This window comes from Salvelinus fontinalis, chromosome 1, assembly GCF_029448725.1.
Source record: "Salvelinus fontinalis isolate EN_2023a chromosome 1, ASM2944872v1, whole genome shotgun sequence".
NCBI lineage: Eukaryota > Metazoa > Chordata > Actinopteri > Salmoniformes > Salmonidae > Salvelinus > Salvelinus fontinalis.
Genome location: NC_074665.1, coordinates 63,076,739 through 63,103,129, shown reverse-complemented (window position 1 = coordinate 63,103,129; position 26,391 = coordinate 63,076,739). Strand labels below are relative to the sequence as shown.

At 44.4% G+C, this 26,391-nt stretch overlaps 1 protein-coding gene across 1 annotated transcript in view; it reads right to left on the bottom strand.

The window, feature by feature from the left end:
• Positions 1-213: 213 nt before the first annotated feature.
• LOC129859539 (PDZ domain-containing protein 7-like) overlaps positions 214-26,391 on the bottom strand; it is a 54,201-nt gene continuing 28,023 nt past the window's right edge. The window contains exons 8-15 of the mRNA XM_055929420.1: positions 18,385-18,618; positions 17,503-17,675; positions 15,216-15,307; positions 14,931-15,022; positions 12,482-12,550; positions 10,024-10,725; positions 5,231-5,331; positions 214-2,142 (exon numbers count right to left, since the gene is read on the bottom strand). Coding sequence (XP_055785395.1) covers positions 1,993-2,142; positions 5,231-5,331; positions 10,024-10,725; positions 12,482-12,550; positions 14,931-15,022; positions 15,216-15,307; positions 17,503-17,675; positions 18,385-18,618 — 1,613 coding nt within the window. The 3' untranslated portion in view covers positions 214-1,992. The remainder of the gene's footprint in view (positions 2,143-5,230; positions 5,332-10,023; positions 10,726-12,481; positions 12,551-14,930; positions 15,023-15,215; positions 15,308-17,502; positions 17,676-18,384; positions 18,619-26,391) is intronic.

Here is a 26,391-nt window from a genome sequence, read left to right as displayed (position 1 = left end):
ACTGGTGAAAAAAAATATTCTGAAGTGATGAAGGCTTTTTGGGGTGAATCCTAACTCCCTCAAATGTTCACAATCTGCCATTGCCACTGAACAAATGAATCTCAGCCTTAGTGAAAATTTGACTTAAGTGGAAGTGAAGATTTGCCCCTTCATATTTATCAGTTGACAACCAAACTACTTCCATTAATATTACACGATCCAGAGACACAGAAAGACGGTGTCAATAAAACAAACATTTATTGTGATAAATTAATACAATAGCTCTGAAAACATTTTGAATGTACCTTATTATATGTTTATTACATGTATATTATGCTTAATTACACACACACACACACACACACAGATATACATATATATATATATACACACATATATATACACATAAACATATATATAAATAACAGAAGCTTATCCGACCATACTGCCATTGAGCTTTACCGCAGCATTTGTCACCAGCCAGACGTTCTAGCCCTACAGTAAGTAATATGTAAGCACCTCTCAAGCCCTCTGCCGCTCATAAAGGTAAGGAACTATGCGTGGTGCACTGTACACTCTGGTGATTCCAGGGAGTTAGGGACCTAAACCTAACCTAATATTAACCCTTGACCTAACATCCACCCTTCATCAACCCTTCCCAGACCCATGCAGCCCCTCTCTCCCACTCTCTCCCAGCCCTAGCCTATCTTTCCCAGTCTTACCCCCTCTTTCCCTGCCCCTCTGTTCCTGTGCCAGGCTGGTGAGGGGAGGACGACTCATATTGTCTGGAACAGAGCCAATGGAATGGCATGAAACGCATGGAAACCATGTATTTCATACCATTTCACCTATTCCGCTCCAGTCATTACCACCAACCCGTCCTCCCCAATGAAGGTGCCACCATCCTCCTGTCGTGCCAGCCCTTCTTTCCCTGGCCCAGAGAGTCCCTCTCTCCCACCCTTTCTCTCTTCACCCCAGCCCTAGCCCCTCTGCCTCTCTCCCAACTGCTCTCCCTCCAGCCTTAGTTTAAGCCACTGGTCCTCACATCCTGTACATCATTTAGGTTTTCCTCCATCTCCTCCACATGTCTGTTCAGGCTCAGTCCACAAGCCTATGTAATCAAGCATCTAAAGTGGCATCCTGCTCCAGAAACATGAACTCTGTTTGCCAGAAATACAGTTTTAAACAGAGCTGCAATTTGTACTGATCCCCTAGACATCCACTAAACCACAACTATAATACAGAGGCTTAATCTGGACTATAAATCTCATGACGTTGGACACAGTAATCTCTCTCTCTCTCTCTCTGACAGGACCCCGGTGGACTGAAATGGTCCCTGGAACTGTGTGTATAGGGGGGGTTATGCGTGCGAGTGGTGAGAGTGTGGGTTGGTGAGTGAGTGAGTGAGTGAGTCTGCGTGCCTGCATGTTTTTTTTCTCTGCTTCCACAAAATAAAGTTTCCTTCCCTTGAAGTTACCTACAGTACATTATATTAATATGATTGCTATAGCTGCTGACTCCTAACAACTCCAGCTAACAATATAAGTTAATATAACAAAAGGGATACATATAATCCAGTCTATCTTTGATAAATATTATTTATCACATTATTATACTCAAAGTAGGCACAGTAGACCCACATGTCGACTGCAGTTACAACATAACATGTCACGTTACCAATTTTTGTTTTAGCAGTATTTCCTGTTTTCTATGGAATCATTGTCCCTTTCCCCTAGAGGAGAAGCAGGCGTATTGGTCAGTGTAAGAGGTACCTTCCTCTCCTCTGTGAGTAGACCATTCCCTTCCATTCCGAACCATCTGCATCAGACGAATTCTCATCTTCTGTAAATCCACTTACTTGATGTCAGATCTGACAACGTTCTGGTTTGAACACCAGCATTTCATTCATTTCCATTTCCAGACAAAGTGGGTTGGTGAACTGCACCTCGGAGCATCCTTTTTGACAGGCCTGTAGTACTGAGGTTGTAGTATTTGTGTAAGCCTGACAGTGGGCTAGTCAGCAGGGCTCTTGGGGACCTTGACGATGAACACCATGGAGTCTTTGGCCTTGTTGCTGAATGCCCGGCGAATTACGTCCACTGCATGAAGATGGGTCACACGCTGCAGAGACTCACCGTCCACCGACACCAGCTCATACCCAGCCTGGAGAGACACACACACAAAGAGAGAAACACACACATACACACACACACACATATGCATGCATAGACAAAACACACACAATCACACACACACACACACAAACCATACACAAATACGGGTTAGAGGTGATACACACACATAGGCATACACATGCTTACTGTGCATTGACCTCGGCTCCCACTTAGCGTCTTTTTCTCTAATCTCCATACTCATATCCCAGTAGATGAAGCTCAAGGTTATGTTGAAAACACACACACCAACCACACTTAATGCCTCCCCCTGCATTGTTTCCTTCAGGAAGAGAACAGAGTACTGCCGAGTTCTAGAACCTCGAGGAGAGGAAGTTCCTGTGATGTCATCAGTGCACACCGAGGATGCACCTGGCTGACACTCACAACACAGACCCACTGAATGGCTACAACACAATCACAAAGCCAGAGGTATGTGAGACTACAAGGTATCTTACCCAAACAAGGGCACCTGCTGGAATATCTCCCCTCATGAAAATGTTGTTCAACAAAATATCTGATCGTGTTTATTGACCCAAAACATTCATGCCCTTCCTCCCGTGATGCCAGTATCAAAAAATGTTGATCCATTTAACTAAAGAGCAGATTAATACAAGTAATTCTGAATATTAGACATAATGTCATTCATCCTCTTTGGTAAACATTTATGGATGTTATTTTTGAGGCTTCCTCTCTCTCTAACCAACAGTCATCATCCACTAAATGGTCCTCCCTACTGAATTAGATCTCTCTATTGTAGTCTGGTTTGACATTACAAATACAGTATCGAAATTACAAATAGTTAGTTATTTTTATACTTTAAACCTATTCATGTGGATTATTCAGCTATGTGCATTGCTCTTAATTTCTAGGCAGTGGTGGTAGTGGATCACTGTCCAGACTCCAGGCCATATTTCTGTAGAGAGCAACACCAGAACACTAGGACAGGTTAAATGGTATAATCATCTAGTTTTTAGAGTACTGTTGAGTACACACCCTGCAAACAATAATCAGTTGTTAGGATGTCCCCAGAATGTCACACAATTGTCTCCTAAAGTCGTCAAGACATTGGTTCATGGCGCCCTAAATGTTTTGTCTAATTCCTGGTTGGTCCCGAGATGTCCCAAAGGAAGTTTTTGGGACGTTCTTAGGACATTATGTCATGGTCCAATGGATGTTTTTGTCTAGTTCCCGGTTTGTCCCATGGACATCACCTGATGGTCCCAAAGAAACGCCGTCGTCCTCCACGCGCAAGCTAGTTTCATTACACATCACCCCTTGCTACTGTTGCCAAGCCCATCAAGGCCCTGATTGATGAACCAGAGTGCTTTTAACATACTGTTTTCTACTTACATAATTGACACACGTTAAAATACATGATTATATTGTGTATGTTTATTCCAACAGCAATTATTACTTAACATGTCCTCAACTAGGATTTGAACTCACAACCTCTTGGTTCACGGCATTCCAATTCAGGTGTAACATTAAAACAAAATGACACGCCCCACCAACATTGGACAACTATACAAAAAAAAAAACTCAAATTGCTGAAATAAGTCAATTAAATCAATGACACAAATGTCAGTTTAAATGATAACTATAAAGCAGATGGCACTTTTTTGCTAAGTGCAGAGATGTATTATAGGGGCTGAATGTGTAGAGTACCTCTGAACTTCTACAGACTTTGTGGTGCAGCAGAAAGATCAGCATACCCCAAATCTAGAGTTTGTGCGTTCATTGCTAAAAGATTTCTACACTATTTTAGCTGAACAGCTTACCTTAAAACCCCCATGCCATTTCATTTCTTTAATTACAGTGGTTTGTTACACCAGGGACCATCACGTGGCAAAAACCTCCAGGGGACAATGACACAACGTCTCAAGAACGTTCAGGGGACCATGACACAACGTTCCAAGAACATCCTAAAAACATCCTGGGACCAACTGTGAACTACAAAAAAGTAGTTGCATATTAGCTAACCCTAACCATTTTAAAAAGGGTAATATAATTATCTTAACCTGCTATGTTAATGCTCCTAACCTGCTGCGTAAGTTCTCCTAACCTGCTACAAAAAGTCAATTTTGACAAAAGCTCTATCCCTGCTTGACAAAACCGTCAAGCAGGAGCAATAGCAAGCGTGACACACACACACACACAAATACAGACCTGGTGGCTAGCTTAAAGACAGGCAGTTATCAGACAGGAACAAGAGGACAGGATGTGTGTGAACAGTCAGTCTGGTGTAGTAATCCTACTTCCCCCTGCTCTCAGTGTGTGGCAGATACACACAAGTTAGGGACAGGCTATCAGGCTATGCCTAGGAATTAAGGGGCTGGAGCAAACCAACCACGTCTGCTCCGTCTATATCGGTCTGTCTCTCTCTCTCTCTTTCCCAAACAATTCTCTCCCGCCTTGTCCTTCCCTTCCTCTCCTTCACGAAGGTCTCTGTCACGATTTTGTGTGAATGCATGTCAGTGCGTGTGTATGTGTGAGAGAGAGAGAGAGAGAGAGAGAGAGAGAGAGAGAGAGAGGGGGGGGGGGGGGGGGGGACTCGGAGGGGAAGTTCATGGAAACTGAAAGGCTTAGCCGACACCAGATCCGCAGAGTGTTTGACACTCGAGTCATGGCCCTATCGAACCTGGGAAGTGCTGTCACCTGATATGCTCACGGCAGCAACAGCTGATTTTGAAACTTCGACCTAGTATCTAGAGATCGCTACGGTAGGGCCGTCTCAGACATTACCCCCTTCACCACACTGCAACCTCTAACCTCTGACCTCATCCCCCTGCTTCATTCAGTATCTCTTCCCTTCTATTAATACACTCTGGCTGAGTCATATTACCCATACATTACCTGGCCCAGCCCGACTGATGAGGTAAATTACCTGTACCTCATCAGTCATACTGGAGATATAAAAAACAAACACACACACAAAAAAAATACCAAACTAAACTAGAGTGGCATTTACAAATGTCACAGACCAAAACTGCTAAACACGTCACCCTGTTTCATCGGGCTCAGTTCTGATTAAAACATGAGCTGCCCTAATATTGCAGTGAGCTCTTAAAGAAGCTTACCTTCAGAACATCACTGGTAGAGGCAGCTCCTCCTGGAAAGATCTTCTCTATCTTGATCACAGGCTGCACCTTGGACTCCATCCCACCTGAGATACTGATACCTGTAGAGCAGAGATAGAGAGTTTATCCACAAAGGGCTGGTGTAGGTGCAGGCTTCTGCTCCAGCCAATCAACTAGTAATCCTAGTCTTCAGTCAAGACTTAGTTGATGTATTCATAGGGGTATTGACAGTGCCTTCAGAAAGTATTCACAACCCTTGAGTTTTTCACATTTTGTTGTGTTACAGCTTGAATTTAAAACGGCGATTTGGTTTCACTGGCCTACACAGAACACCCGATAATGTCAAAGTAGATTCATGTTTTTGGACATTTTTACAAATTCATTTAAAAAATGTAAGCAGACATTGAATATCCATTTGAGCATGGTGAAGTTATTATTTACACTTTGGATGGTCTATCAATACACCCAGTCACTACAACGATACAGACGTCCTTCCTAACTCAGTTGCTGGAGAGGAAGGAACCCGCTCAGAGATTTCACCATGTGAAATAAACTCAGCAAAAAAAGAAACGTCCTCTCACTGTCAACTGTGTTTATTTTCAGCAAACTTAACATGTGTAAATATTTGTATGAGCATAACAAGATTCAACAACTGAGACATAACCTGAACAAGCTCCACAGACATGTAACTAACAGAAATGTAATAATGTGTTCCTGAACAAAGGGGGGGGGGTCAAAATCAAAAGTAAGTCAATAACTGGTGTGACCTGGTGTGACCTCATGGACTGCATCAGATTTGCCAGTTCTTGCTGTGAGATGTTGCCCCACTCTTCCACCAAGGCACCTGCAAGTTCCCGGACATTTCTGGGGGGAATGGCCCTAGCCCTCACCCTCCGATCCAACAGGCCCCAGACGTGAGATCCAGGCTCTTCGCTGGCCATGGCACAACACTGACATTCCTGTCTTGCAGGAAATCACAGACACAGAACGAGCAATATGGCTGGTGGCATTGTCATGCTGGAGGGTCATGTCAGGATGAGCCTGCAGGAAGGGTACCACATGAGGGAGGAGGATGTCTTCCCTGTAACGTACAGCGTTGAGATTGCATGATCAGTCCGATGATGCTGTGACACACCGCCCCAGACCATGACGGACCCTCCACCTCCAAATCGATCCCGCTCCAGAGCACAGGCCTCGGTGTAACGCTCATTCCTTCGACGATAAACGCGAATCCGACCTTCACCCCTGGTGAGACAAAACCGCAACTTGTCAGTGAAGAGCACTTTTTTCCAGTCCTGTCTGGTTCAGCGACGGTGGGTTTGTGCCCATAGGCGACGTTTTTGCCGGTGATGTCTAGAGAGGACCTGCCTTACAACAGGCCTACAAGCCCTCAGTCCAGCCTCTCTCAGCCTATTGCGGACAGTCTGAGCACTGATGGAGGGATTGTGCGTTCCTGGTGTAACTCAGGCAGTTGTTGTTGCCATCCTGTACCTGTCCCGCAGGTGTGATGTTCAGATGTACCGATCCTGTGCAGGTGTTGTTACACGTGGTCTACCACTGCGAGGATGATCAGCTGTCCATCCTGTCTCCCTGTAGCGCTGTCTAACAGTATGCACATTGCAATTTATTGCCCTGGCCACATCTGCAGTCCTCATGCCTCCTTGCAGCATGCCTAAGGCACGTTCATGCAGATGAGCAGGGACCCTGGGCATCTTACTTTTGGTGTTTTTCAGAGTCAGTAGAAAGGCCACTTTAGTGTCTTAAGTTTTCATAACTGTGACCTTAATTGCCTCCTGTCTGTAAGCTGTTAATGTCTTAACGACCATTCCACAGGTGCATGTTCATTAATTGTTTATGGTTCATTGAACGAGCATGGGAAACAGTGTTTAAACCCTTTACAATGAAGATCTGTGAAGTTATTTGGATTTTTACTAATTATCTTTGAAAGACAGGGTCCTGAAAAAGGGACGTTTCTTTTCTTGCTGAGTTTATAAGAAAATCTGAGAGATAATAAATAATTTTTTTACATGTATTTATCCCTTTATTTTTTGCATTAAACTATCTCCATATATACTTCCATTCATTTTTTTTACTGGTACCGGGGACCTTCAGTCCTAGAGCAAAACAGAGTCTCTCAGGTTTCCACAGAGGGGTCATATTAGTGTGTAGCCCAAACCGTTTGGAAGCTGTAGACAGAAGTTGGCAGAAGAGGCTGTACCGACTTCAGACAAGACTTGTCAAACCAACGTTTTTGGGAGAAGACTGATTTTTAGGAAGTCTCATGGTCTGACAAATACCGCTGTAGCTCTGCCACCGCAGTTGCAGAAGGGCGATATCGGCGGTTGTGGTGGATTGATATTTCTAGCTTAAACAGACAGACTTTGATGGGGAATGTTGTATTATGTTAATTAGATTTCCGCAGCAGCGTGGAAATTGTAGGCTAAGATGGATCAATGACATTGTAGTTTCTCCACAATACTAACGTAAATGACAGAGTGAAAAGAAGGAAGCCTGTACAAAATAACAATATTCCACAACATGCATCCTGTTTGCAATAAGGCACTAAACTAAAACGGCAAAGAAATGTGTCCTGAATACAAAGAGTTGTGTTTGGGGTCAATCCAACAACACATCACGAAGAACTGTACCACTCTTCATATTTTCAAGCATGGTGGTGGCTGCATCGTGTTATGCGTGTGCTTGTCATCGGCAAGGACTAGGGAGTTTTTAGGAAAAAAATACACAGAATAGCACTAAGCAAAGGCAGAATCCTAGATGAAAACATGATTCAGCCTGCTTTTCAGTAGATACTGAGAGACAAATACACCATTTAGCAGGACAATAATCTAAAAGACAATATCAAATATACATTGGAGTTGCTTACCAAGACAACATTGAATGCTCATGAGTGGCCTAGTTACAATTTTGAATTAAATCAGCTTTAAAATCAATAGAAAGACTTGAAAATGGCTAACATTCCAACTGACAGAGCTTGAAGAATTTGGAAAATAATATTGTGCCAATATTGTACAATCCAGGTGTGCAAAGTTCTTAGAGACCAAGAAAGACTCACAGCTGTAATCACTGCCAAAGGTTATTATAACATCTATTGATGTGTGAATGGGGTGTGAATGCTTACGGTGCATTCGGAAAGTATTCAGACCCCTTGACTTTTTTCACATTTTGTTACATTATAGCCTTATTCTAAAATGTATTAAATAGTTTCTCATCAATCTACTCACAATAACCAATAATGACAAAGCAAAAACCGATTGACATTTTTGCAAATGTATATATAAAAAAAGGAAATATCACATTTACATAAGTATTCAGACCCTTTACTTTGTCGAAGAACCTTTGGCAGCGATTACAGCCTCAAATCTTCTTGGGAATGGCGCTACAAGCTTGGCACACCTATATTTGGGGAGTTTCTCCCATTCTTCTCTGCAGATCCTCTCAAGCTCTGTCAGGTTGGATGGGGAGCGTTGCTGCGCCGCTATTTTCAGGTCTCTCCAGAGATGTTCGATCAGGTTCAAGTCCGGGCTCTGGCTGGGCCACAAAAGGACATTCAGAGACTTGTCCCAAAGCCACTCCTGCGTTGTCTTGGCTGTGTGCTTAGGGTCATTATCCTGTTGGAAGGTGAACCTTTGCCCCAGTCAGAGGTCCTGAGCGCTCTGGAGCAGGTTTTCATCAAGGATCTCTCTCTACTTTGCTCCGTTCATCTTTCCCTCGATCCTGACTATTCTCCCAGTTCCTGGCACTGAAAAATATCCCCACAGCATGATACTGCCACCATCATGCTTCACCGTAGGGATGGTGCCGGGTTTCCTCCAGACGTGCTGCTTGGCATTCAGGTCAAAGAGTTCAATCTTGGTTTCATCAGACCAAAGAATCTTGTTTCTCATGGTCTGGAGTCCATTGTTTTCTTGGGGACCTTCAATGCTGCAGAAATGTGTTGGTACCCTTCCCCAGATCTGTGACTCGACACAATCCTGTCTCGGAGCTCTATGGACAATTCAGTCGACATCATGGCTTGGTTTTTGCTCTAACATGCACTGTCAACTGTGGGACCTTATATAGAAAGGTGTGTGCCTTTCCAAATCATGTCCAATCAATTGAATTTACTGCAGGTGGACTCCAATCAAGTTGTAGAAACATCTCGAGGATGATCAATGGAAACAGGATGCACCTGATCTCAATGTCGAGTCTCATAGCAAAGGGTCTGAATACCTATGTTAATAAAGTATCTGGGGTTTTTTGTAATACATTTGCAAAAATGTCTTAAAACCTGTATCTGCTTTGTCATTATAGGGTATTGTGTGTAGCTTGATGAGAAAAAAATCTATTACATGTTTTTTTCAGACTAACACCAAAATGTGGTATAAGTCAAAGGGTATGAATACTATCTGAAAGCAGTGTAAGTACATGTATAGTATTGAGCATTTATGTCAATCTTAGAAAATGTGCACCTTCCCTTCCAATATTATGGGATTTTAACACTATGTGATGATCTATGAGAAGGTATGAACTGCTTTTGTTTTGTAAAGTGCCAAATGTATTGAATTTTATTGCATTTGTTGACTGTAGAGCTGGGGGGATATCCAATAAAATATATGTAAAAATAGAACAACAAAAAAGACAGTTGAATCAGATGTGTTACACTTTGTAAACAGCCTTACAAGGGGTTTATTTTATACAGGGCCATTGTTATGTAATAACACTGATCTCTACTGGTAAGGTAGAGTACTAGCAGGCTGCAGATTAGTTGGCGACTCTCGAATAGGCCTACTCACCCAGAGACTGTTTAGTTTTGGAGATGGTCACCGTGGTGATCTCATACTCCTGAATGGCTACAGGTGTTGCGTTTCCATGGTGACCATTCTGCGACCGTCCCGGCGAAAGTCTGTTCACTTGCTTCACCTTCCCTCTCTGCCCTTGTCCCCCCCTCTCCCTCCCTGTCGAGGGGCTTCGGTCCTTTGGGGGGGGCTCAAGCACCTGAGCCAGGGTGGGTTGAATGTTCCTGGGGGGTAAGTGTACTCTCACCTCCATATACCCCTCGGCCATCCCTCCCTTCCTCTCAGAGCCGCCCTCCCATTGGTCCCTCCTGACCCTTCCATTATGTTCGTTCCTCACCGGCAACCGCCCCCGCTCAGGAGTGGTATCTTCCGACAGCAATGAGGTCTCATCATAGTGCCGGGGCCAGGACAAACCATTGTCTCGCCTATGGGGAGAGTGGTTGGTTTGGGGTTGGCGTCTGGTAGTGTGTGAGGATTCTGTGAGGAGCCAGTTGGGGGGTGAGGGACTCGGAGAGCGTGAGCGTGGGGTGTGGTGGGTGTAGCTGTCCACGGGGACATCCAAGAGGGGGGTGAAAGCACGGGAAGGGGGCAGGAGACCATCCTGGAGGCCAGACACACGTAGTCTCTCTAGGTCTTCCATCAGCTGACGGTCTCTCCCCAAGTCCTTGGCTGGCTGAAGCTGGAAACCACCATGGTAGTCTGGAGAGGAGATATGCATGTTATCACACACATATTAACACACACACAAACACTCGCTCATTCCCTTTAACCCCAGAAGACCCACTGTATTGTACCAATATTCTAAACCTTCCTAGCACTGGTCAACCGTCTGTTTGGCAGTGACACTGAGTGGGAGTTTACAAAATGGAGTCCATTCACCAAAGGGTCCAATCTGCATATCTCTATCGGAGGTCATCACCCTGACCTGTCAGAACTCACTGGCTGTGTTTGACATGTCCGTTTTCTTCCACCCTGGTGGAGTCAGCTGACCTTTCAACCCCTTAACCCCTCACCTCTGAGTGCTAGATGGCTGGGGTCATTTACTTCTGTGGGGGCGGTAGAAAATGCCTTCACTCTGTGTTTTTTTTACTCTTGAATGGAGAGAGAGTTTGAGAAGCTTTTAAGGTATGCACACACACATGCACTGTGTCTGACTCTTGAATTGGTCTAGTTTGAGAAAGGCTTCAAAGGCTCCAAGCAGTCAGCCCACGCATGTCTATGACTTAGCACTGCTCCTCTCTGGCTTTTGTGTTTCTCACAGAGGCATAATACAAGCCTTCCTACTGAAGTCATCTGACATAGGCCTGTGTGTGTGTGTGTGTGTGTGTGTGTGTGTGTGTGTGTGTGTGTGTGTGTGTGTGTGTGTGTGTGTGTGTGTGTGTGTGTGTGTGTGTGTGTGTGTGTGTGTGTGTGTGTGTGTGTGTGTGTGTAGTGCTGGGACTGGGCCTAAGCAACATAAGCGGTTGCTTAGGGCCCCCCGGCTTAGTCGGGGTCTCAAGAGCTCAGTTAGGGTCTTACTGTTAAAAGGTTATAGTAGTAGAATAGACAATGTGCAATTTCAAAATGTTGTTGTGCGTCAGCCATTTTTCTTTTGTTATGTCAGTCACTGGCAGTCACTCAATTAGCCCATGCATGTCAGCTAACATGTTTAGTCAGTTAGTTTAGCTAGCCATCTAAACTTGTAGTAATCATGGCTGAGTTATCAACCACGCACGAAGAGCACATGCCCAGGGGCCTTGACCTCCAGGGGTCCCCCATTGATCTTGGTAGTCACTCTCATGCAAATATCACATTAATATGGCATAGGGTATGGCAAAATGTGTAGAATTGCAAGAAATTTGTTAGAATATATCTAAATCTTCTCTCCGGCCCTTGACAAAATGTGTAGAATTGCAGGAAATTATCTGTCATGAATTTGTCCCACAGACCCATGGCAAAATGTGTAAAATTGCAGCAAACTTGCTCTGAAACTGCAACATTTTCTCTGCACCTCATTGCAAAATGTGTTGAATTACTGGAAATTAACTCTAAAACATACTTTTTTTTCTTTCTACCGTCAAGACGGGGGCCACTAAAAGGTTTTGACCTTGAGGTGGGGGGCCCCCTAACAACATTTTGTTTAGGGACCACCAAAACTCTAGGGCCGGCCCTGTGTGTGCTGCATGTGTATGAAATGGATATTGGATATTGAGCAGGTGTTTCTGTCAGACAGGATATGAGATGTACTGGAAAAAGAGGGAGGTGAGAGGAGATATGAAAAGAGGAGAAGAAGAGACACAGGAAGAGATGAGGAGGAAGAGGATAAGTTCTCTGGTTATATAATAGCAGAGGAGAGCGGTTAGAGAAAGAGATTGGGCGGAGAGAGAGAGAGAGAGAGAGGGAGGGAGGGGGGAATGAGGGGGCATTATACACACACACACACACACACACACACACACACGACAGAGAGAGAGACCTGGTATGGGGGTGATGAGGTGTCGTCGAGGGGTTCCACTGCGAGGAGAGCGCAGGACAGGAGACCTCACTGAGGACGAGAACACAACAAAGATATGAACATACAATACTAGAATACAAAACATTACCCCCCCCCCCCCCCAAAAAAACTCCCTCTACCCCCCCCCAACTCCTTCCCACCACCAAGCCACTGTCCACCAATGCACCAACAAAATGAACAAAATACAACAATTAAGGAAAACAACAATGCAAACAAACAAAAGACAAACAAAAATCAAAACAGCAAGGCCGACTATGTGTTTGAGTGCAAGTGTGGCACTATTTGCATGTGTGTATGTGTCCTAGTGTGTGCACGTGTGCGTTTGAATGCACACATGTGCATTCGCACGCGTACAAGCACCTGCTTGTACCTCAGCCTGATGCAAACAGGCATTGGATGTAACAGTCATTCAAAACTTATTTTTTGGGGTGGGTTTATTTTGACATTTGTCTTTGACCGTCATTTTATCCCCCACCCAGAAACTCCACTCCCACTTGTCTCCAGTTCCACATCCCAACCCCCAGCTTCCCTCTGCCCATCCCACCCATCTCTGCTGGCCACCCTCTTCTGATTTCTACGCGCCATATACTGTATCTTTCAACTATGCTGTGATGTTTAACATACAATTTGAATGTATCTAATCGAATAGAATCCACAGGTTATTAAGAGTATTAGTATATTAGCAATTGACTGACCAAGTCTCTCCAGATCTTCCAACAATGCTATTTCTAGGGTCAATGTTAGAATAATGTTATGCTTTTTTAGCCATTCCTGAACCTGAGTCCAGAAACAGGCTATCTGAGGGCAATACCAGAACAAATGGTATATTGATTCTGTATCCTCGCAACAAAATCTGCAGAGCTGCGATGGTTGCATGCCCCAAATATTCCTTTTTTTTTGGGTGGCATCACATTCCTAGTGAGTCAGAAGTTTACATACACTCAATTAGTATTTGGTAGCATTACCTTTAAATTGTTTAACTTGGGTCAAAAGTTTCGGGGTAGAAAACCGCAAGCTTCCCACAATAAGTTGGGTGAATTTTGGCCCATTCCTCCTGACAGAGCTGGTGTAACTGAGTCAGGTTTGTAGGCCTCCTTGCTCACACATGCTTTTTCATTTTTTTTTCTATGGGATTGAGGTCAGGGCTTTGTGATGGCCACTCCGATACCTTGACTTTGTTGTCCTTAACCCATTTTGCCACAACTTTGGAAGTATGCTTGGGGTCATTGTCCATTTGGAAGACCCATTTGCAACCAAGCTTTAACTTCCTGACTGATGTCTTGAGATGTTGCTTCAATATATCCACATAATTTTCCTCCCTCATGATGCCATCTATTTTGTGAAGTGCACCAGTCCCTCCTGCAGCAAAGCACCCCCACAACATGATGCTGCCACCGCCATGCTTCACGGTTGGGATGGTGTTCTTCGGCTTGCAAGCTTCCCCCTTTTCCTCCAAACATAACAATGGTCATTATGGCCAAACAGTTCTATTTTTGTTTCATCAGACATTTCTCCAAAAAGTATGATATTTGTCTCCATGTGCAGTTGCAAACCGTTGCGGTTTGCAACTGCACATGGGGACAAATATCATACTATAATATCATCTTCACAAGGTCCTTTGCTGTTGTTCTGGGATTGATTTGCACTTTTCGCACCAAAGTGCGTTCATCTCTAGGAGACAGAACGCGTCTCCTTCCTGAGCAGTACGACGGCTGCATGGTCCCATGGTGTTTATACTTGCGTACTATTGTTTGTACAGATGAACGTGGTACCTTCAGGCGTTTGGAAATTGCTCGCAAGGATGAACCAGACTCGTGGAGGTCTACTATGTTTTTTCTGAGGTCTTAGCTGATTTCTATTGATTTTCCCATGATGTCAAGCAAAGAGGCACTGAGTTTGAAGGTAGGCCTTGAAATACATCCACACATACACCTCCAATTGACTCAAATGATGTCAATTAGCCTATCAGAAGCTTCTAAAGCCATGACATCATTTTCTGGAATTTTCCAAGCTGTTTAAAGGCACAGCCAACTTAGTGTATGTAAACTTCTGACCCACTGGAATTGTGATAAAGTGAATTATAAGTGAAATAATTTGTCTGTAAACAATTGTTGGAAAAATTACTTGTGTCATGCACAAAGTAGGTGTCCTAACCGACTTGCCAAAACTATAGTTTGTTAACAAGAAATTTGTGGAGTGGTTGAAAAACGAGTTTTAATGACTCCAACCTAAATGTATTCAAATGTAATTTCCTATTTATGCTATTTTTGTTGCTCTGCCAATTTTGATCCTTTATATTGGGCAGACAGACCAGTTCCCTACCTCCTCCCGCTGCCACCTGCATCTTCTATAAGGAGTTAGCACTAGAGCAGAAACAGACTGGCGCCCCGGATATTTTTGATGTTCTTACATGAGCGGCTCTTCAGTATGTCGTAGGCCTCCAGTTCAAAGGGCATGACAATACTGTCAAAACGGCCCATCTCTGTAGGAGGGATCAGCATCCTGGAAAGATACAGAGAGATGCTTGGTGAGAGGAACTACACACGCAGACACACACACACGCCTGCTTTGTCGTATCAGTAGTAGTGACACACCATGGAGTGCATTAACCACACTAGCATATAGCACACATACACAAACATCCCACATGTAAACACACGCATGGACGGACACACGCGCGCACACACACACACACCTGATCTCTCGTATCAGTAGTAGTTTCTCAGGTCGGTCCAGTATGGCCAGTAGAGGGTGTACTAGATCCTCCACCACACACGCCAACATAAACTGATACAGAGAGAGAGAAAGACAGAGGGTTCATCTTCATAGTCTATAATAAATAATGTTGTTTTCCTTTCCTACATCTGAAACAACTGGACAGGTGAGAGAAGATTCACAGTATTCATCTTAAAAAATGTACCCCTAGGTCAAGCCCCTTTTCCCTTCCCTCTACCCCCTATGCACGTGTGTGGATTTGAGACAAGGTACAGATGATGCCACCCTGATAGCTTATACAGAGTTCTGAAGGAAAATCTGAGGAGCTGATCATTTTGGTGTGAGGAGTAGAGCGAGTGAGTGTGACGGATAGAGAGAGAAAGAGAGGAGCTCCATCAGAAGCACTGTTTATTTAAAAACATCCATACAATACCAGACACATATCACTAACCCTTTTGTCTATAGCAAAAAATATCACTAGACTGGGAGAGCGAGATTAGATGATGGCCGATATTTGACCCTTGTCATACAGGTGTTGGATCTTAATTTAATCACTATTTTGTTGCAGATAGGAAATTCAACTTGTAGTGTATTTGAGTTTCAGACTTGATTTGCCCTAACGAAAAATGTACGTATCAACCCCTACAAAAATGTCCATTAATTATAATCCACATAATAATTCACATTTCCTGTTGCTGCAGGATTATTTTTCTGCTATCGCAAACTGGCTCAAATTAAGATCCTACATCTGTAAATGACGTGGAAAATCTGTCTTTTGTCTGAGACGCCGGCGGACACACCAATCATTGTCAGACATTCAGACACACACAGGAAACCATACTTTACATGAAACTCATCAGTCTACAGTACTATGGGTACAGTCTGTTCACTGTTAGCTGCTCCGAAAGTGGTAGGTATGTCTGAATCTGAGAGGAACCAACATCTTCCTCAAGCTGTGCGCCAGAGGCAAAAATAACTGATCCCTGCCATGAAGGCTGCCAGAAAGCGTGCGAACGTTGCTTAAATCCACTAGACAGGCTCATCCCAGCTAACAATTCTAGGGAGAGGAAGTTTTTTTTATGTTACCCGTAATGTTCCCCTGATGTTTGAGTGTCCAGTTTTCCGTTAGTTGGGGGAACATTCTATGTATGTTAGTTAAAACCTCCTAAGAAACTATTTAGCATGTTTTGGTGTTAAAGTTAGAAGAACATTCCCTTAATGTCAAACAAAACGCACACCAAACATTCACTGACTGTTCTCAGAATATAACATGTTAGACATGTTTCATGGGAACAACACTCCTGTGTCTAGTTTTCTGAGGGCTAGGAGAATATTCCATCAATGTAACACCAAACATACACAGAACATGGTTGCTATGTTTTCAGAATATAAAATAATAATATTAAATTACTGTATGAATAAACAAACAAGTGTGTCAAATATGTAAGTCAAAAGCTGTCTGTGTCCCCCTAGCATTGTCAAAAGACAGCGAGCTGTGACTGGATCAACGGTTCACCAATCAGGGCCTTGATGGGCTTGGGAACAGTAACAAGGGGTGATGTATAATGAAACTAGGGTGTGTGTGCCCTGGGTAGAACACATTTTTTGGGGGGGGGGGGGGGGGGGGCGTTTCTTTGCGACCATCAGGTGACGTCCCAAGGACAAACTAGAAACTGGACAAAAACCTACAGGGGACCATGACACAACATTACAAGAATGTCCTGAAAAACGTCCTCAGGGACACCCTAGGACCAACAGGGAACTACTGTAGACAAAACCTCTAGGGGACCATGACTCAATGTCCTGACGACTTCAAGGGACCATTTCGTGACATCCCGCCCCGCATCCAGCCCCGCATCACACACACACAAGTGCCTGATTGAAATAATGTTATTTTCTTGCTTTGTTATTTTTGTTTCTGTGGTGGGTATGTCTGATTCCTTCATTTCTACGGACATCAAAGTGGTAAGGTCTAGGAAGAGGGGCAAGGAATTGTTTCTGGATTGGCCCTTGCACTGTTTCAGACAGCCATTCCGGCTCAGTAGCTCTGCAGTGTCTCACTCAATATGCTGTTTTGTTTCAGGAACTCACTTACCTGCATTGTCTTATGACAGTCAATACAGCTCAGCATTTTCCCTCTCTGAGTGTCTCAGTCTGCCAATTTGGTTCAGAATTTACTCTTAAAATGTCTCCATTAGCCATTACAGCTCAGAACAGCCCCATTTACAGTGTTTCACTTAGTTTGACATTTTGGTTCAGTGACTCACCCGCTTACAGTGTCTCATGACTGCAGTGACTTCATCCTGACTGAGCAGTTTCCTGGCCATGTTCTCCACTTGTCCCAGGGTCTCAGGGTGAAGCAGGGGGCTGCTGTCCTTCACCCCAGCACGGGTCTCCCTTGGAGCGGTCAGCAGCTGGAACGGACGACCCCTCTCTTTATCTAGGGAGTCGGGGGGACAGATATCCGGGGATAAATAGAACAACATGATCACACAATGAACGTTCACATTGGTCAAATAACACAGCAACAGAAAATGTGCTTGTTCTCTGAACCACAAAATGACAGAGCTACTGAGTGAGTAGTAGTAGTAGTAAAATGCTAGAGAGTGATTAGGGAACATCTGTTTAGCGACGCTAGCGAGTTGGTAGAGGTAAGGGTGAGGTATAATAACCAGTGGGGTTAGGTTTAAGAGGGTTTCTGTTTATGCTGGCATCAAACCGTGGGTTGCACAGTGGGGTTAGTGTTAGTGTTGTGGTTGAGAGTTAGGGTTGAGGCTATGGTTAGAGTTAAACCGGGATGTGGGCATGAAGCTAGGGTTAGGGTTAGGGTCGATATATGATTAGGGTTGAACCAGGATGTGGGCATGAAGCTAGGGTTAGGGTCGAGGCTATGGTTAGGGTTGAACCGGGATCTGGGCATTAAGCTAGGGTTAGGGTTAGGGTCGTGGCTATGGTCAGGGTTAGGATCGTGGCTATCGTCAGGGTTAAACAGGGATATGGGCGTGAAGGTCTCCAGTCTGAGATGGAAGGACTGGTGCTTTTGTGTGTCTGATTGCTAACATGCATGCATTCATGTGTTTGTGTGGTTGTCCAAGTGAATGTAGGATGTGTCTCTATAAAGTTGTGCCAGTGTATCTTGGTCCTCTCACCTTTGTCAGCATGGTGGGAGGGTGATTTAAATCGACCCCTGTGGGAGTCCCCTGTCCCTGTCTCTCTACTGTCCCGTGATGTGTCTCTCTCTCTTCTGTTCCTGGACATCTCTCTCCGTGCATCTCTCTTGAAAAGGAGGCTGACGAAGGTCTTGGAGCGCTGCAGGGTCTTGCTGCCCTCTCTCTCTCCTGCACTCTTCTCCTTTCCCTGCTTCTTCTTCTTCTGCTTGTCCTCTGAGGGAGCAGCATGGATAGAGATCAAGGTTAATGCACCACCTCGTGATTTGTTAAGTGACATCATAATATACTGTATTAATTTCTTTGACACTTTTGAGTTTGAATACTAGATCTGATGTGACTAGCACTTCCTCTACTCTTCACTTCTTCTGCAGCTGTTGCTTGTCCTTTGGTGGTTAGGGGGAACGGTCAAATCAAGTAAGGCCCTGCGATCCCCAGGAAACTTTGGTGTGGGCCCTAGGTCAGAGAAAACCGACAGAAAGCCTGGTCACCCATGATACAAGTCAGTATTCAACATCCATCCATGTCTGAGGATGTCGGGAGATGATGTGGAAACCAGCCACTAGGGGGCAACAGTGAGCACTGTTACTTTCAAGTAGGTTTTTTTCAGGTGTTGTGGATGGGAATGGCAAATGGGTGTAATCATCTGCCTCTGATTCCAAAGGTTGAAAGTTAAAATCCAGTAATACAATATATTTTGTGGATTTTTTTTTTAACCCTATCCCAAACCTTAACTCTTACCTAACCATTGGGAGTTAATGCCTAAACTTAAGATTTTGGAGTTAATGCCTGAACTTAACTTTAAACACTTTGCAACAACTTCAACATGGATGAACATCTAATTCTGACGTGAGACTGTGAGAGCTAGTTGGACATAGGGCATCTATGTAACTATGATAGAAGCCCTATCAGAATTACATAAGAACCCTATCATGGGTACATAGATGTCCTATCATGGTTACATAGTTGCCCTATCATAGTGTGATGGAACATTTTATGTTTTTGCTTTTCTAATAACCAATTTCTGTATTCATGCAAGTGACTGAACGACCCTCCTCACATGCATGACCCAGTATTGGTCGGTCACATGAATGAAGCAAACTTTAATGATGAGTTAATTATGAATGATGAATAAGCTAAATCCTGCAAATATAACTTGTCTCTATATAAGAGAACTAACAGGACTACCCCAGGTGGAGCTCCTGATTGACATGTGTACTTGGTGCATTAGTTGGTTGGAACCTCTCCAGCGCGCTGATAATAAAGGATGATTCATTCAAGATTGACTTTGATTGTCCCTGGTGGTAATTTCCACGACAATTTGGCGTCAATGATCAGGATGATCTGCATGCGGAGCTTTCCAGTGGGGGTCTGCAAGGAAAACCAATGCCGCATTTTATGAAGCTTGAGGAAAATTCCCATCTAACCAAAAGCTATGAGCTGCCTGGAGGAGACACAACATCCGCAAACAATTGAGGGACACGGCAACTAATTTCAGTAAGTCAATTTAAATGAATTTGTATAAAAAATTTAAAAAATTATAATAAAATCAATAAAACGAAACATAAAAATGGAGGAGGGTACCACTAGTCTTAAGTCAAGTAATAGCATGAAGTGAATGTGGATGTGAGATGTGTGAGTATAGTGAATGTTTATGTGAAAGTTCTGTGAGTGTGGAAAGTATTAAGATGATTGAAATTGGGATAATAACAGGATTGAAATATGGCTATTAAGCTGATTGAAATCTGGATATTAAAATATTGAAATTTGGATGTTAAGGAATATTAGTTAAGTGACTGAAATTTGGATAGTAAGCTGATTGAAATGTGCATAATAAGTACTGAGTGAATGTGGGAAAGTGTGTCTGTTATTCTATATGTATGCAGCAAGACTATAGAATCTATAGGGACCATAGCATTTATGACTACATAAACCTCTAAGATTATAGACACTGAGAGAGTATAAAGACGTGAGACTATAGATACTATAAAGAGCATAGGTACTGTAGAGACTATGGCGACTGTAGAGACTATGGAAGAACCGTGGTAGTGATACATATGACAGACTTAGAGAGAAGACTACAGCGAGAGCAAGTAACGGTACCATGGAAAGCCCCGCTGACAGCTGTCTGTAGGCATTTATAAGAGAAGTGTCTACAGTACGTGTTCTGCAGTGACTAACAATAGACCAGGTGCTATTCTATATGTATAGGAGATACATATGGTGCATAGGAAGTAACGACAAGAGAATAATTGAAGAGGTACATGGAGTAATAAGGGAGATTACTGAGTGTGTTTGGGAATAGTACTAAGTGAAAGTTGTGTGAGTGTGAAAGGGCGTGTTAAGCTGATTGAAATTTGGATAACAAGAGGAGTGAAATTAGGATAATAAAGGGATTGGAATTTGGATAAATAAGACTATTAAGTACTGAGTGAATGGAAGCTGTCAGGGGACTAGCTTGGGTGTGAAAGAGGTAATATGGGAGATTACTGTGCGTGTCTGAATAAGTACTCCAACCAGTTCTGTTAGCTGAGTCCAATCTATTACGTTATCTACGGTTATTATAAATGTATAGGAAGTAGCGGCAAGTTAGTCTTAGGAGAAGACTAAAGTGAGGGCAGGAGGCTCCACTGACAATTGTCTGTAGGCATTTATAAGAGAAGTGTCTATGTGGTCGAGAAACCATAAGGAACCGTTGACGATACATATAGTGAACACCACCGCCCATCAATCTACATGTAGTGAGCACTGACACGAGAAGCCATTGAAAAGTTTGAGAGGGCAACAGCTGAGATGGTTAAGGGCTGGAAACAATGAGGTTCATTGATGCCCACGGACACTGACATTTCCTCGAGAACTGTAACAGTCCTGACCTGTTTTATGTTGTTTTTATGTGTTTATGGTCAGGGCATGTGTTTTGGGTGGGCAGTCTATGTTATTCGTTTCTATGTTGGTTTTGGTTTGCCTGGTATGGCTCTTGATTAGAGGCAGGTGGTTTGCATTTTCCTCTAATCAAGAGTCATATTTAGGTAGGGCATTCACACTGTTTGTTTGTGGGTGGTTGTCTCCTGTGTCTGTGTGATGTTACGCCACATGGGACTGTAGCGTTTGTTTGTAGTGTTGTACCTGTTCGTGCGTTCTTCAAGTTATATGTAAGTTCGTGTCCAGGTCTGTTTTCATCGTTTATTTGTTTTGTAGTTTATTCAAGTATAGTTCGTTTTCTGTCTACGTCGTCTTTGTCTATTTCGTTTATTTAATAAATCATTATGTGTTCAAACTTCGCTGCGCCTTGGTTCCCTCAATACTCCTCCTTCTCCGAAAATGGAGAGGAGGAGGAACGTCGTTACAGAACCACCCACCTCTCCAGAGCCAAGCAGCGGAGTCAAAGGAGAAAGGGACAGGAAAAGAAGGAGCAATGGACATGGGACGATGTTCTGGATGGAAAGGGTGTCTACACATGGGAGGAGATCCTAGCTGGTAGAGATCGCCTCCCATGGGAACAGCTGGAGGCACTGAGGAGAGCGGAGGCTACCGGAGAGAGGAACCGGAGCTATGAGGGAACGCGTCTGGCACGGAAGCCGAAAAAGCCCGTGAGTAACTCCCAAAAATTTCTTGGGGGGGGGCTAAAGGGTAGTGGGCCAAGGGCAGGTAGGAGACCTGCGCCCACTTCCCAGGCTTACCGTGGAGAGCGGGAGTACGGGCAGGCGCCGTGTTACGCAGTAGAGCGCACGGTGTCTCCTGTACGAGTGCATAGCCCAGTGCGGGTTATTCCACCTCCCCGCACTGGGAGGGCTAGATTGGGCATTGAGCCAGGTGTCATGAGGCCGGCTCAACGCGTCTGGTCTCCAGTGCGTCTCCTCGGGCCGGCATACATGGCACCTGCCTTACGCATGGTTTCCCAGGTTCGCCTACATAGGCCGGTGCGGGTTATTCCACCTCCCCGCACTGGTCGGGCAACCGGGAGCATTCAACCAGGTAAGGTTGGGCAGGTTCAATGCTCAAGAGTGCCAGTACGCCTCCACGGTCCGGTATTTCCGGCACCACCTCCCCGCCCCAGCCTAGTACCTACAGTGTCTACACTATGCACTAGGCTACCAGTGCGTATCCTGAGCCCTGTTCCTCCTCCACGCACTCTCCCTGTGGTGCGTGTATTTAGCCCGGTGCCTCCAGTTCCGGGCCCACGCACTAAGCTACCAGTGCGTCTCCAGAGCCCTGTACACACTGTATATTCTCCCCCTACTAATCCTGATGTGCTTGTCCTCAGCCCGGCGTCACCAGTGCCGGTACCACGCATCAGGGATAGAGTAGGCTTTGAGAATACAGTGTGCCCTGTCCCTGCTCCCCGCATTAGTAGGAAGGTGCTTGTCATTAGCACGGTGCCTCCAGTTCCGGCACCACGCACCAGGTCTACAGTGCGCCATATCCGGCCAGAGCCATCCGTCTCCCCAGCGCCATCTGAGCCATCCGTCTCCCCAGCGCCATCTGAGCCATCCGTCTCCCCAGCGCCATCTGAGCCATCCGTCTCCCCAGCGCCATCTGAGCCATCCGTCTGCCAGGAGCCTGCAAAGCCGCCCGTCTGCCATGAGCCTGCAAAGCCGCCCGTCTGCCATGAGCCTACAGAGCCGCCCGCCAGACAGGATCTGCCAGAGCCGCCAACCAGACAGGATCTGCCAGAGCCGCCAACCAGACGGGATCTGCCAGAGCCGCCAACCAGACAGGATCTGCCAGAGCCGCCAACCAGACAGGATCTGCCAGAGCCGCCAGCGAGCCATGAGCAGCCAGAGCCGTCAGTGAGCCATGAGCAGCCAGAGCCGTCAGAGAGCCATGAGCAGCCAGAGCCGTCAGAGCGCCATGAGCGTCGAGAGCCGTCAGCCTGCCATGAGCGTAGAGAGCCGTCAGTCTGCCATGAGCGTCGAGAGCCGTCAGCCTGCATGGACCTGCCAGAGCCGTCCAAACAGGACCTGCCAGAGTCCTTCAGCCGGGATCTGCCCCTTGTCCCGGTGTTGCCCCTTGTCCCGGTGCTGCCCCTTGTCCCGGTGCTGCCCCTTGTCCCGGTGCTGCCCCTTGTCCCGGTGCTGCCCCTTGTCCCGGTGCTGCCCCTTATTCCAGTGATGGTCCTTATCCTGGTGCTGCCCCTTGTTCTGGTGCTGCCCCTTGTCCCGGTGCTACCCCTTGTCCCGGTGCTGCCCTTTGTCCCGGTGCTAGCTGTTTATTTAGGGGAAGCTAATGTTTGGGTGGTCAGTGGAAGGGGTAGAAAGAAGAGGGGAGTGACTATGGTGGTGCGGGGACAGCGTCCTGAACCGGAGCCACCACCGTGGTTAACTGCCCACCCGGACCCTCCCCTGGACTTTGTGCTTGTGCGCCCGGCGTGCGCATCTTGAGGGGGGGGTACTGTAACAGTCCTGACCTGTTTTATGTTGTTTTTATGTGTTTATGGTCAGGGCATGTGTTTTGGGTGGGCAGTCTATGTTATTCGTTTCTATGTTGGTTTTGGTTTGCCTGGTATGGCTCTTGATTAGAGGCAGGTGGTTTGCATTTTCCTCTAATCAAGAGTCATATTTAGGTAGGGCATTCACACTGTTTGTTTGTGGGTGGTTGTCTCCTGTGTCTGTGTGATGTTACGCCACATGGGACTGTAGCGTTTGTTTGTAGTGTTGTACCTGTTCGTGCGTTCTTCAAGTTATATGTAAGTTCGTGTCCAGGTCTGTTTTCATCGTTTATTTGTTTTGTAGTTTATTCAAGTATAGTTCGTTTTCTGTCTACGTCGTCTTTGTCTATTTCGTTTATTTAATAAATCATTATGTGTTCAAACTTCGCTGCGCCTTGGTTCCCTCAATACTCCTCCTTCTCCGAAAATGGAGAGGAGGAGGAACGTCGTTACAAGAACATGATATGTGTACCTCTCGGGCTGCTGCGCTGTGATCGTTGTAGGTGGTGTGGATGTGAATAACTAAAGATGTATAATGATAAATAGGGATTCTGTATGGAGATACGAAAGAAGAGAGTATTATTTCTGAATATGCTGTTAAATGGAACACTAGAGTGAATATTTAAACCCTTGTATGACAGGAAAACTGGTGTAGAGGAATTTGTGATGTAACACAAATGTATAATGGGTTACTAGAGATAAAGTAACATAATATTGATTAGAATGGGTTACTGGAGATGATGAAGTAACAATATAAATAATAATAATCAACTTGCACACCCACACGTAGATGTACGTAAGTGTTGTAAAGTAAAAGGTATTCTGAGAAATGTTCAGGGTGGTCCCATTACAGATCATGTGATAAAGATAAGGTTAAAGCATTGTATGGGACTTAACTTACCCGTAACCAATAAAACTATAAACTATTATGAGATTTTCACCACCCTGGTAATACATTTTGAAATAAACCCCATACCCTGTATTTTATAAATCACATGTTAATCTTGAAATAATGGACATTTAATAAGTATGAAACAGAAAGTGTGATCAGAGTGTATTAGATTGAGAAGGTCTTCCTATTGGGAAGGTAGTCCAAGTTGAGGGAAACAGATATGAAGACTAGTGAAAGTAACAAAGTGAATGGTAATTGGCTTTCAGATTGCACTCTAATAATGCAATGTCTTAGTAATTTGAAGAAGTAAATGTTTTAATACAAGGTCACATGACGAACATAATTGAATTGAATAAGACACGTTTTTGACAATTTCCAATTATTATTACTCAGTTCTATAGTTTGGGTAGCACCAGTGGTTTAAGTAAGAAGGTAATTTCATCAAAAACAATCATCTGTTTCCATTACATAGAACTGTGTCCATTGATTTAAGTAAGTAATGTCATCTAAAACAATAATCTGTTTCCATTTCATGGAACTGTGTCCAGTATAAGTAGTTCCAAGTAAATGTTTTAGTAACGAATATTGAGCTGATAAGCCTGCACCAACCTTTTGAAGGTCCTAGCAGGTTTCATATTTTGACTAGTTTATGTCCCAGGGACAGTTTGTACAGAACTGTATGTGAATGCAACAGGTCAAAATGACAATGATTACAAGAGAGGAGCTCTGGGACTGTTTACTTTAAAAAGGTACCTATTCAGCTTGACGGGACACTGTATCATCTGATGTGTCTGAAGTATAATTCTGTATGCGCATGGGTTTATCAAGACTTCCTGCACAAGATGCAGTAAACTCGATTAAGATGTTTATTTTCTTTCTTCCAGAATGTATGGAATGTCCACTACCAAGACTTTTGTAAATATGTTTTCCAATGGTTCTGTGTCTTTCCCTTTGAGGGGCTTCCTGAGGCAGGTGCCTTAGGAGAGCAGTTATTGAGACTGTACTGTGCAGTGTAAAGGTGCCCGAATCCAGCTGTTGAGGGAGCTCCCAAATTAAGTAAGGCATAGCCATTTAGTTTGTTTTTACCCTACAATTTTTACCACACACACGCCAGCACCCACACACAACCCACCTTCATAAGGAATGTACTGAAAAACCCAATGTAAATCAGGTACACAAAATGTTTGAAATATCTTTAAATAATGTTTGATGTACAGGGAAACAAACAATCACTTACTGGGCTTGAATGATCTCTGACCTCTGTTCTGACTTCCTGGTGAGACCTGATCACCCTCACTAGAAAGACTAGAGACATTGGGTGAGATTTAAATGGGCTATGTAAACACTAGAAAATTAGGAAGAAGTTTAGAATGTATCAACAGTCCTGTGTGTGATTCGGGAACGAGAGAAAGAGAGAGAGTGAGCGCTGCCCCTGAATATGGGATACCTGTCTCTAGTCTTTTTTACTGTTCCTTGAATTACCATATGGGATACAATTAAGTTAAGATGGAGTCATCAAGGGTTGTAATTCTAATTGAATTTGTTATTTTGATTTAACAGGCAGTGTTGTTTTTTGGGGATGCATGAATCACGATGTGAGTCATGTGTCCAAAGGGGGCATTACCAGTCCCCTGGGGGCCTTTGGTAAATATGCAAATAGATTTTGTTC